The sequence below is a fragment of the Mchenga conophoros genome, linkage group LG13 (genome assembly GCF_057382185.1).
Source record: "Mchenga conophoros isolate Kocher_MC1m ecotype Shallow Benthic linkage group LG13, M_conophoros_male_GT1.1, whole genome shotgun sequence".
In the NCBI taxonomy this organism is placed as follows: domain Eukaryota; kingdom Metazoa; phylum Chordata; class Actinopteri; order Cichliformes; family Cichlidae; genus Mchenga; species Mchenga conophoros.
This window is the reverse complement of record NC_140538.1, coordinates 14171140-14183748: the sequence shown is the minus strand read 5'-3', so window position 1 is coordinate 14183748 and position 12609 is coordinate 14171140. Positions and strand designations below refer to the sequence as shown.

The 12609-nt window shown below is 44.5% G+C and overlaps 1 protein-coding gene across 8 annotated transcripts in view; it reads left to right on the top strand.

Moving 5' to 3' along the window:
- The window catches only part of LOC146560965 (transcription factor COE3), a 67022-nt gene that overhangs the window by 45889 nt on the left and 8524 nt on the right, over positions 1 to 12609 (top strand). For 4 of the 8 annotated variants that reach the window (XM_085296612.1, XM_085296609.1, XM_085296613.1 and 1 more), the window contains exons 9-11: positions 217 to 347; positions 492 to 618; positions 11084 to 11172. In XM_085296612.1, coding sequence (XP_085152738.1) covers positions 217 to 347; positions 492 to 618; positions 11084 to 11172 — 347 coding nt within the window. Of the gene's footprint in view, positions 1 to 213; positions 348 to 491; positions 619 to 11083; positions 11173 to 12609 lie in introns of all 8 variants that reach the window. The other 4 variants (XM_085296611.1, XM_085296608.1, XM_085296610.1 and 1 more) reach the window with 1 other exon arrangement.

The following is a 12609-nucleotide window of genomic DNA, read 5'->3' as shown; positions in this document are numbered from 1 at the left end:
CAGCGCACTGATAAATGATTTTGATTCTCGTGCCTTAAAGGACAAATCCATCATTTTTTTTCCAGGGGCAATTTCCATGATATGTCTTTTGTGAGAGAGATATGGAGGGCTCAACGTAGAGGTGGCGCAGTAATGTGTCTGAGTGGAAGGAGACGTGAGGCCTAGTGCTGAAGCTTAGGTGCTGAATTTGCTCTTCTCTTTGTCTTGGATAAGCAGCCACCCCATGCATCAAGGCTATCAGTCCCAGTGAGGGATGGACCACTGGAGGTGCCACTGTCATCCTCATAGGGGACAACTTCTTCGATGGCCTACAAGTTGTGTTCGGCACCATGCTTGTATGGAGTGAGGTACGATGTAGAATTTCACATTTTATACTCAATTGAAACCCATCCACAATATTAGAATAATAATTATTAAGACAAACTTTCTAGCAAGTAATGACCGCTTATACCCCTTTTTTCTTTTGCTTTTTTTAAATCTCTGTGATCCAGCTCATAACTCCCCACGCCATCCGCGTCCAGACTCCACCTCGGCACATTCCCGGTGTTGTGGAAGTAACGCTGTCCTACAAGTCCAAGCAGTTCTGCAAAGGCGCCCCTGGAAGATTCGTCTATACCGGTGAGTCAAAACTTCCTCCACCCTGCTCTCCCTTTTTCTACAGGCTTATTCATGTACCCCCGCTTTTCCCCCTTCCTTCTGGATGGAGCCCCCAGCCTTAAGTCCAGGCACTAATAATGAACTAACCGTCCGACTTGCTGAATGTTGAATGTGTGAGATTTGCACTGCTCGTGAAAAGCTGTTGTGGAGGGGGGCGACTACAAGTGCAACTCGATCCCTCTCTGACCTGCCACCATACAAGGTCGTTGCCAAGCTCTGTTAGAATCAAGCTGTCAGGAAAGTTATTTCTGCCAGTTCTCTTTATCTGTTATTTAGTGAGACAGATAATGCTTTCTGCTAATGAGCCAATTTTTTATAAGCCAAAATGTGATTTCTTTTTTTTTCTTACAATAAATCAGATTAGAAAAGCCATATCTACTGTAGGTTAAGTGCACACATATATCTGGTTATTCTCATGTATGCTGAACATGAATTCATAGGAGAGAATTAACGGCAAAGAGGGAGAGATATGTACGTGAGAGAGAAGGGGAGTGTGTGTGTCACACTCTAAGTAAAGGATCTGATTATCTTGGCTAACAGAAGGAAGTGGTGGTCTTATCTGTCATCATTGGTGAGGAGACAGAGGTTCTGGGGGTCAGAGCCTGTCTGACCTGGAAGCCTCTGACTGTTCCAACTCTGATGGGCAGAATGAAATGGGGGTGCGTCAAGGCACTCACACTTCCCCCTGCACTCCCAAGCCTCAAAGCACAACCCTGGCCTTGCTACGCTCAAGGCCAGGGTTGTGCAGCCCCCCCCCAACTCCCTCACCCAAAATCCCCATCCAGACCCCTCCATCCTGGGGCAGCTGTTTCTCATCAAGTCCCCCCTCCCACTTCTAAAATCTCCAGCACCACCACCTCCACCACCACCCCCAACCACCCGTCCCCTTCTCCTCCAACCATGCAGTCTGGCCCAGCTCTCCTGCATTTAACCTCCCTAGCAGGAGCAGAGCAGAGGCCAACAAGGCACTGGGATAATGAAAGTGTATGTGTGTATTTGTATGAGAGTGAGTGAGGGGGAAATGTGTGTGTATGTGTGTACATGTGTTACTGTGCAGCCCTGAGAAGGTGTATAAGTTAAGACATTAATGGCTTCTATAGCACCCTAGTGAAAGTGCCAGGTCCCTTAAGAACAGACCCCATTAGTCACAGAGGCTAAGCGGATTGGGATGATTACCATCAGGTTTTACTGGGGAAACGTGTCCCCTTCTCCCTATCTTTGTTGTTTTTTTTCCCACCATTCTTCTTCTCTGTCTTCCCTGGGTTCCTACTCACTTCCAGTTAGTATAAAGATACAATTACCCCTCGAGGCAACGGTGGTACAATTGATTAGTGTGGTGAATTAAAAGAGAAAGTCACCAATAGACAGGTCTGGCTCCTCTGCTCTGCTATTCCCTATGTGGCTTACCCTGATTGTACAGGGGTTGACGCTTGAGAGAACGAAACCGTTATAAGAGCAGAATGCATAACGCTAGAAAAAGATATCACTGCTTCCACACGTACAGTAGGTAAAAGGATGTTAGCTACATCTCTCGGACATTAAAATGACAATTGGCTGATGCATTGAGTGTAAGAGAGCAGATATTGTATTTAAGAATGAAACTCATTTCCAGCTATAGCTTTTCTTTCTGTTTCTGACTCTTGAGCAAATGGCACTTCATTTGCAAATAGATTTGGAGTTATAATAGCACATTACATGGGCTGAAAAGGGCATGTAGTGACACAGTGCTGTCTAAAAGGCACAGAAAGGCACGGTGTCATATTGGAGAGCACCGTGTGCATATCAAAGGACTAGTTATCAAAGCATATGGCTTCGAGCATGACTTGAGAGCACGGCTTGAGAGGAGTGCCTTTTTAGACTTTTTTTTTATGTTGACTCTTCTTGCACCACCACCCTAATTGTGGAAATTTAACTCGCTCAATTTAAGAAATTATCACAAATTACCAAGAGTCAACACAGAGGAGACTGCAGTCAATTCGAACAGCAGAGGGACATGTCCTCACTCGGGTTAGCACCCTGGAACGGCTCCAAAACTCACAATCCATTCTCAGAAAGAGAGCACGGTGTAGTATATGTCAAATAATCCTGTTGGCATCGACTCTTGAATGTTTAAAACACTAATGAGACAAACAGACATACTATATAAAACTTGAGAAGCCTGCAGTTTACCGACTGCTTTAAATAGCTTATATCCGTTCTTTAAGTGGCACATTTTTAAAGGAATGACTTGTTGCCTATTTTGATGTTTTACAGTCTATACCTTTTACCTTCTAAAAAGCTTGTCGTCCCTTGGAGCTTGCTGATTTGTCCTCTGTCTAATCCATATATTGGTTATCTATTGGTCAGGACAGGACTGGTAGAACCAGCTGTCAGCAAGGTTGTAGAAAATCAAAAGGAGAAAGTCCTGGCTGTATCTGAGTCAATACTGTATTATACTTTTCACTTTATTAAACCCTAAAACCTGTACGTGCGGGCCAGATTAAATATTTCTAAACCAAAAGGTCTCAATTTTCTGGCCTCATTTGCAGCATTTTCACCTTTTTATTGCATACTTACATAAGTGTATGAAAGAGTAAATCATAAATAAAAACTTGAGTGTACAATTCATCCAATTTAAGCTCCTAATTGCATCAGAGCTTTTGGTTTTCTATCTTGGCCAAGTTTCCACGAGTGCTCCCCTCCAGGGGCAACGATGCGGGCTCTTGGTAATATGGTTCTGCAAGCAGTCCTAACACACTCAGCCACTATTTATCCTAATCAGTGACATCCACATAACCAGGATTGCTTAAAATGAACCCCTTCCGCGCCCCAGAAAACGCACATTTACCGGGACCCCATTTGTCATGGGTAAATTGAGGGTCAGTAAACTTCGCCTGTATCCTCCAGTGGGGATCCAGGACATGCATCATAACGTTAGGAGAGAATGATTGGCGAAGGCGAGCTGTCACACATTTGTCAGGGGGAAGGGAACATTATTTGCTAATTTCCCAAGCTGGGCACTGACAGGGTGCTTCGTCTTCAGACCTTTGGTGACCAGCATGGCTTCGCAGCTATTAGTACAAGTCAAGTGTTTTTTCTTTTTCTTTTTTCTCCCTTCACTGTAAAGCGGCAGTAATAAGAGCCATTCGTTCGACCTCACAAGACTGCAGCACACACTGGGTGAAGGATTTTTGGATGAAGCGGATGCCCCCATACAGTGTTCTGTTCTTGCCAGGCCTTAGTTGTGGCCAGACAGCCTTGAGGGCTGATGGATCACAAACTTTCCTCGTCAAGGTGACGCTATCGACTCCACTGCACCAAAATCTGACAAAATGGGTATGAGGCAGTCATTCATCAACATAAGGACAAAGGGGTCATGTGTGCTTCACTCAATACTGGTGGAGCTCAAGAAATGTCAACCTTGTAAGGGATGGAAAAGGGAGATGTTGATAGTGCAGAAGTAAGGGTTCTTTGTAAATACACTTCCACTAAAGCTTCCTGCTTTATGAAAGTCAAACTATTTAATGCCAGTCTCCAACATGTATGCACCCACACTGAGCTGACAACCTCTATGCACAAATCAGAGATATAAATAGTGAAGTCCACTTCTCAAATCCAAAATTAAACCCACTTAATGTTCTGCTCTTAGAAAGAGGAACACAGTGTTACAGCGGTGGACCCTAAAAAAAAGGGAAAAATTAAACAAACAAATGCAGACGTCTTTATCAAAGCACATCAGATAGGGTCCTGTGCTGACCAGCTCGTGAATTGTCCCTATCCTTGCGTCTCCTCTCCGCCCTGCCGTCACTTTGAAGTTCCAGACTTAGAAGCTGATCAGATGAGGCGCTTCCTTTTCATTTCCTGTCCTGATGGGTTGGGTTTGGTACTCGGTTGGTTGCTGGTCAGCGACGGGGTGTGGCCTACAGCAAAGATATGCTATAATCAAAGGCATTCAAGGAGGTATGTAAACAGATCTGCTTTTGAGGAGCTCTTTGAAACACACACGCCAAATGACTTCATATTTCCGCACCCTTTAAAGCCACTCCGCACAACATTTGTGATATTTCTAAAAAAGGCTGATTTAAAGGAGGAAAAAGAAAATCCCCCTGCAGTATGAACTGCTACAATGAGAAAAGATGACATAGGCATTTATAAATGTCACTGCCACAGTCACGTGGGTTGTAACCAGTTGGCACAACAGTTTTAGCATGTGTCAAAGCATGTTATCCACTAGCCATATCCCCATACCTACCTGTCTCATTACAACTCTGGTATTTAGCACCAGCTCCACGGGAGTGGAGCAGACACTCATTGCCAAGTTAGATGGGCCTGGTTTGAAGGCCTTGTGAGCTTGTGTGGAGCACGACAAGGTTCCACGGAGGAAGGTCCTTGTGTCCAATTAGAGGGCTGACGTGACACGTGCTCGCACTCCCCCACTGTCAGGCAGCTTGTCAGGTAGGCTTTGAGAAGCACACTGTGGCATTATTCCACAGCGTGTTATCAGCAAGTGACCTGTGAAATCCAGCTCCAGGAAATTGATTGAAATAAGCACTTGCAGTTGAGCATGTATTTTCCCCCATTACATCTCTCTGTGAAATGCATTGTGGTTATCTTTCATGAGAAAAATGAAAGCATAGGTGCGTGCTTTTTTTCCTCCCAGTAAGGATGGTATTCATTGATTTAATTTTAATTGGACCCACTTTTTGTCCCACAGTATCGTTAGAGGTCTGTTTTGTAATAGCTCTTAAAATGGATTGTCCTCACGAAGTCACAGCATCAGTCCTCTGCCACGGGAAAGATAGACACAGGAGGCAGGGAGGGGGGCTCTTGATAGACGAGGATCTTTCCCTCCTCCTCTTTTTTTCTCTACCTCCTCTTCTTGCCCCATTTTCAGTATGATCTGCACCCAACGGGCTTTAAAAGAACTCCAGCCTCCCGCCCCCTCCTCTGCCGCATTTTGATTGAAATTCATCGGCAAGTTTATTGAGAAATGAATGAGGGAGGCAGCACGGTATTGACTTTGAGAGGAAAACACAACTCATCTTGAATGAGGGGGAAAATGCGGCCGTAATTTAGCCGTCATCGATCTGTGCCCCGTCCATGTATTGATCTTCATTTTACAATATTAATTTGCGCTTGCAATCAGCTGTGAAGGGAACCCATTTGATTTCTGTTGGCCGGTAATGTGTGAAAGTCCACTGACGTCCTCAGAGAAGTACTTTAGATGTCATCTAAGAGGATTGAACAGGTGTCTTCGGCCCTTTCTAATAATACCACCGATATGAAGGGAGTCTGGAATTATGGATGGGCAATCTGTAACATTGCTCCCTTTTAAGCGTGTTAATTACATTTTATCTGTTGCAGGAGCAATATCTGCTGGAGACTGTAACTGTCTGGGTTTTTTTCATCTGTATTGGCTCAAAGTTCATGAAATTTCAATGAACATTGATCTGTCTCCATTGATTTATCTTAACTGCAGATCTTTGAAATTTTAATTTCCTGTTCATCTTGAGACTGCTGGAGATGGAATCACTGAGTGATAACTGGCTGCAGTGGATGGAGATGATATGGTCAGTGTTAACACAGATGAGGTTTGCTTTGCGTGGGTTTGCTGTGAAAATTTCAATTTGCCTTGGTTTGGTGTTGGTTGATTTTTTTTTTTAAGATGGTCTGCATGCGTATTTTCTGCTCTCAACACTGGAACACATTTATACTGAGGAGCAGCAGCATGACTTCTGAATATCACGCCTTCCTTGTACGCACAGGAGTCCGTTTTAATTCCTTAACGCAACGCTGTGAAGATATACGCTCGTCCTACGTCCGCAGCTGTTGAATATTGACGAGAAGAGGTCGTTATGTGTGTTGATGCTGTTGTGAACTGCATCCATCTAACAGACTGCAGGTGCCTAGAAGGCTTCAGTTAGACTGTTTGACAAGTCACAAATGCAATAACACTTGAATGAACTTCTGCCTGTGCTGTTTATCTGTCTCCCCCTTTCCAACTCCCACTCCACCTCTAATTTGTGTTAAGGGGAAAGAAAAAAATAACTGCTCAATGGTGTAGGAGGAGTGGAGATAAGCTCGAAGCAGTTAAGTATAATTAGCGAAAGTAATAGCTGGCAAATGGCAACAAGGCTAGGTTTTTATCTCCTGGAAAGATAGAGTTATCGTAATAAGCTGTAATGGCTGGCAGGAATGCTAGTACACTGTGCGAGCTTCCATTCAGGCTCATAGACTTAACAAGGAACAATTTCCTTTAAATTTACTGCTTTGCTCAAACATTTCCCTATGTTTTTACCTCGATACTGTAAGCCAATACAAGTGTTCAATCCGCTTTCATATGGACTGTGGGCACACTGTGCTGTATCGCCATGTAAGCACTTCTGGCTGCCAGAGACGGCCATGTTACAGTGTTCTTGTAGAGCGGTTACTCATGTCCTATTTCTAGAGAACATGGAGAAGGAGCAGCGGACCACACTCAGATGCCATGTACACGCCATCCACTCTACATTTTAAGTAAAGTGGCTCGACTGAGGCGGCTAAAGGAGCTCTCAGAGAAAATGTGTTAGTGGCATGAAAGGGTGGCAGATTAAGGCATCAGATCAAAATAAGATTGGGAATTGCACATTCCAGGCAGAGGAATCTCACTGAAGGCCTGCCATGCATGCCCATGCGCATGCGTGATATTCAAAATTGGAAATGATATGGTCACAGCTGCACACCGAGTCATGCATTCCATTTCTTCATATTCTGAAACATGATCATTCACTCTCTGGAGAGAGAAAATTACTGAAATATTCATAAAAATGTTCTTCCAAACCTTCGTGAAGGGGAAGCACACTCTTTATCACGTCTGTTCTTTCGTCACTTACCATGCTAATTTTGCTCACATATGGCAATAAATCCTTTTGTTATCAGCTGTTTAACTTGAAACGTATTCGCCGTCGCTTTGTTGTCTCATTATATTTGTAAAATTTGTATCACGACAGAAATTAAACCCCGGGCCATCGCTGTGTATATAAGACAGGCAGGGAAAGAGAAAAAAAGAGATATAATTGAACAAAACACGTAACCTGTCTAAATCTGAGCCGAAAATGAGAGAAAATGAAAATTCTATTAGTCTCTAATGTTCCCTCTGCCACCTCCCAACATCCCCCCCGCATGTGCTCTTCATCTCTCCTGCAAAGTATTCAAATGCAAGCCCTGCCTTACCTCCCCGTGTCTCTTTTTCTCTAATTATCCATGAGGTCAGTAAGCAAAATGGGGAAGAAGCCAGGAGATCAATACAAATTATCCCTGAGCAAACCAGTGCTGACAGTTTGAATTGCAGCATATGTTTACCCAAAATCAGGCAATTTATCTTAATATCAGGCGAGTAATGCAGCAGGGGTGAGAGGTCACACAATCTCTCCACCTCATAATTACCCGCCTCTAAAACAGGAAAGTGGTATTGATTGGCCGCGGGCCGGGAAGCGGGCGTGACTGGAACGTGCCAGCGACACCCCCCCCCACCCGTATCATACCTCCTCCAGTCCCCCCCCCCCCCCCCCCCCCGCCGCCCCCCCCCCCTCCCCTCGGCTAGACTCCCCACCCAATTCAGGATTTATGGGATGTGTGTGGAGGGTTTCATGTTTCCTTGCAGCGATTGAGAAGCCTTACAAGGAGGGGTAAGGAGGAGGTTAGGGGGAGGGGGGCATGCTTTGTCCACACCCTCATCCCACCTCTCTCTCCATATTGTACTGGAAGGAGCAAACAAATTCTGGCATGCATCGAGTCATGCCGGGGCATCACAGAGCTGCTCTTTAGAAGAGAGTAAAGTTTACGACAGAGTGTGAAGTTGGAACATAATGATGTGTCAAGGATTAAAAAAGACATGAGGTGAAGAGGTGGGGCTGCTGTCAATGTGTGTGGTGTGAGGAAAAGTAAGGCGAGTAGTCCCAATGATTCTTGTAAAAGCTCAGCACATGAAAGAAAATCTTTGCCTGAAAGAAAAAATGTGAGGCGCAATGCAACGACTGCACTCATAACACATTTATTGTCTAGATTGAATATAAGTGCTCAGTATATATCATCAGCAGCTCTTACAGGATTATTGACATTGTCTGTGTCTGTCTGCACTAGTGTACATGCTATGACTACAAAACTGTCAACTCATCAACTGACAGCACCGTTTAGCGCTAATGCAAGTCTCCATCAGCTGTCAAAAGCATTTGCATGAAATCAATAGCAGATGGCGGTCCGTGTCACCAATTTCATTATGCCGGGGTTGTTACAAAGATCATCTCCATGATAGATGAGATGGTGACATGTCGACATGTAGAGATCATGCCTGACGCTTGGACGACAACTGCAGGCGATTCTGCCAGGAGTTAAACCATGACGGAGAAAACTTTACATCTAATATCGGTTTAGTTCGAGGCGTTTCGATTCCTCCATATTTAGAAGTGTAATAAACTGTGAAAGCTGTCGACAAAATCCAGCATAAACCACATTTCAAGGATTAAGGAGACCCTACCCTCCAAAACATGCATTTACAGGAGGGCATCATTATCATTGGAGAGGCACATCAAACAGAACACCTCTCCCAACCTAGGTCTTGTCCTGTACTGTACGTCTCTCCGGCTGTGTTCCCAGCATGCCTGGCGGGTTGTGTAGGCCCCAACTGAGGCAGAGGACAGGAGAGCGTGATGTATCACCCTGAGAGAGCCCACTGACAGCCTCTGATGATGGATGGCCTGATTATGGAGTGCTTTTTACACATACACAATTTACATCACACTGAGCAGCAGGGTCTGGCAGGGCTGCCGTGCACATACACTCTCTCTCTGCCGGCCATATGCACTCACATCTACACACTCGTGTGTGTACACATGCACACATGTACAGGACTGCCAGAGTGCATAGATAAGAAGGGGAAGGGGGGTGGAAATAACAAAAGAAAGGGGGCAAATTCCTTGCTATAGCCTTGTCATGTACGATCAATACGGCAGATCAATCCTTTATTAAGGAGAAGATGGCTTTCCCCCACATTCCATGGCAGACCTTTGTCGTTTCGGGACGCATGATGACATGTCAAATCAGATTTCCAGCAGTGTATGTTGTTGTGGCATGGGTTTATTCAGGTGTGTCCAGCCTATGAGGCTGAATATCACTGTATTTGTAAGCCAGATCCTTGCTATCGATTATCACCCTGCATTGTCCATGCTTGAACACATAACTGCTCCACTTGAGCACGGTTGAGCTAGCAATTACCGTATTTGAGTTTTAGCACAAGTGGTGTGTTCGATTATAAGTATGTGTGTGAGTAACATAAGTATGCGTGAGTAGGTGCAGTATGCCTTATGGGTGTGTTTCGGGGTTGTGCATGTGTATCTGATGTACAAAAGAAAGAATGAGAAACATAAATGTTCCTTTTCCTGCCCTGACTCCCTGGCTTGTGCTCCAGTGGCCCTGCCTGCCTCTATGTGCGTGTGTGTGTTTGTGTGTGGGGGGGGGGGGGGGGGGGTTGCTTGCTTTCACATTCTCTGGTGTTCAGCGGGTTCAGCGAGCTGTGCGGTGTTAATGCTGAAATTACATGCTGAGTAATGAGTGATGGGCCAAATTACAGGCTGAACAATGAATAGAGGCAGGCAGCTCTTATTAGTCTCCATAGAAAGCCATTGATTTATGAAGCGCCTTGCTCGGTGGAGTTACTCTCCTGAAAATGATATCTACATTGAGAAGTGATGTTCTCTATTAAGTCGTTCCTTCCCCCTTTACACTGCTCTCCTCCTTTCTTCCACTCCTCCCCTCCTTCTCTCCTCTGCCCTGCCTCCCTCGCCTTGTCCTGCCTATGAGTGTACACATGATTGTTTAGAATCAGGCGGAGCTGTAAGGAAACCTTCAATTACCCATTAGGACTGTCAGACATAAAACGCCCTGCTCTCACCAAAGTCTGGGTTATGATTCATTTACTTTGTGCCTCTGATTCATCGCCCAATATGCTTCATGCCCCAGATTACTATTTGAGGGGTGGGAGAGATTAATGGCTCCATGGGATCTGCTGCCGTATTTCACACGGCCAGTGTTGCAGTACAGTTGGTGCAGAAGGGTGAAATGACGGCAACTTACACTAGATCAATGTGTGGACAGCCTTTCACAGATTATTAAGGCTCTGTTAGATTAAAAGACCGCCGTTATGTAGTTTGCTTTAGTCAATATTCTCAAGCAGATAAAAAGGGGGAGGGCCCCTCTGAAGAATCCTCAGACTGATGTAGGTCATCATGGCTTTTAATGGAATAGCACTTAGTGGCACAAGTGTCAGAGGAACTTGTGTCGTATAAAACACTGTCTGGCCCTTGAGGTTTGGATTTGGAAATGACTATTTTACTGTAAACTCTAACTCATTTCTCAATTAGTTTAGCCCCCACAACGCTCTAATTTTCACCTTCTCTCGTCTTTTTTTCAGCCCTGAATGAGCCAACCATCGACTATGGGTTCCAGAGGCTGCAGAAAGTCATCCCCAGACACCCCGGCGACCCTGAGAGGTTACCAAAGGTCAGTACAGTGTCTCTGCTGCACTGAAAACCAAAAGAACCATAATGACACAGAGCGGTCTGGGTTATAATTCTTCGACAAATAAACAAAACAACATTACAACCAAGCAGAGCAGTATGACCCAAAACTCTAACAGATTTTCTTCACATATGTGGCTTACCCACTAACCAGCGTGGTAATGCTATTGGTTTTGTGTGTGGAGAGAGGCGTAAACTCTCTGTGTGGTAAAATAGCTCAATCAGGCGTTTTCCTCTCCAGTAGTCTGTGGAGATGGTAATCTGGTCAGAAACGACGTCTGCACCCTCATTACCCCACTCATGTTTTCCTTTCATTTTCTGCAGCTCGATTTGGTTTAATCTTTTGTTTACAGAACCCTGTGCCGTAAACCCCCTAGTCTTACTGCGGCTAATAGACAAAGACTGCATGTTATTATGCTTTGGCTTTCTTATTGTTTTCTTTTGAACCTTGGTGAAGGAGTTGAAAGCCACATCAGTTTTATACACACCGGTGTGGCACATAAAGACGCTGGCATATTGAAAGACCTGAGCACGAAAACTTGGGTGCAAACAGTGAGAAAAAAACCCTCCCCTGCAGAACCGCTTTGATTCTTTTATTCTTTTTCTCCCCTTTGATTCTTGCGCTCTTTCCATTTCCGATTGATAAAATCTATCTGTGTGTTTTCACTAATTGCTACCCTGCCAGTAACCATTTTGATGACTGACGTTCCAGATGTGTCAAGTGTAATAATATGACTGATTAGTACTTTCAAAACCCCTCGGCACGCAGTAAAGTGGAGGCCACCTCAGAGTTTTAATAATACTGTAAAACCTTTAAAGACCTTATCTATTAAATCCCAGCATGCTACACCGCAATATCATTAATGTCCAACGGACAATTTAATAAAGAACAGACTGTGTGGTAGCTATAGACATTTGACCAAGGCAATGTGGAGAAATGGAACATCACAGCTAGTCCCTGGTTCAGTATATGAAGTGTTTCAATTAGACCCAGTCCCTGTGGAGACAGGAAACAACACCTAGACATGAAATGTTACTCTAATTTCAACTGTAAACGTAGACCAAAAGGTAAAGTACACTTACCCTTTCATATCCACATGACTCGTTCTATCTCCGCAGGCATCACAGGTCAGTCTAGCTGCACTGTTTTTATTTTATAAAGTCACCCAGTGTCTTTGTGAAATCCACATCTTGTGAACAAAGAGAGCAACAGTGTTTAACACAGCTTTATTACAGAGAAACCCTCCTCCCTTTTTCCCTTTCTTTTCTTTCGCTTCTTTTTTTCCTTGAATACAAAGTGTTGTTGGCTCTGAGACAGATTTTGACACTGAACCCAAGATTAGTTTCCTGGGTGTGCGCATACTTAATATAGCATGGTCTCCCAGCCTTTGCATGAAACAATCACAGAGTGAGATGAAAC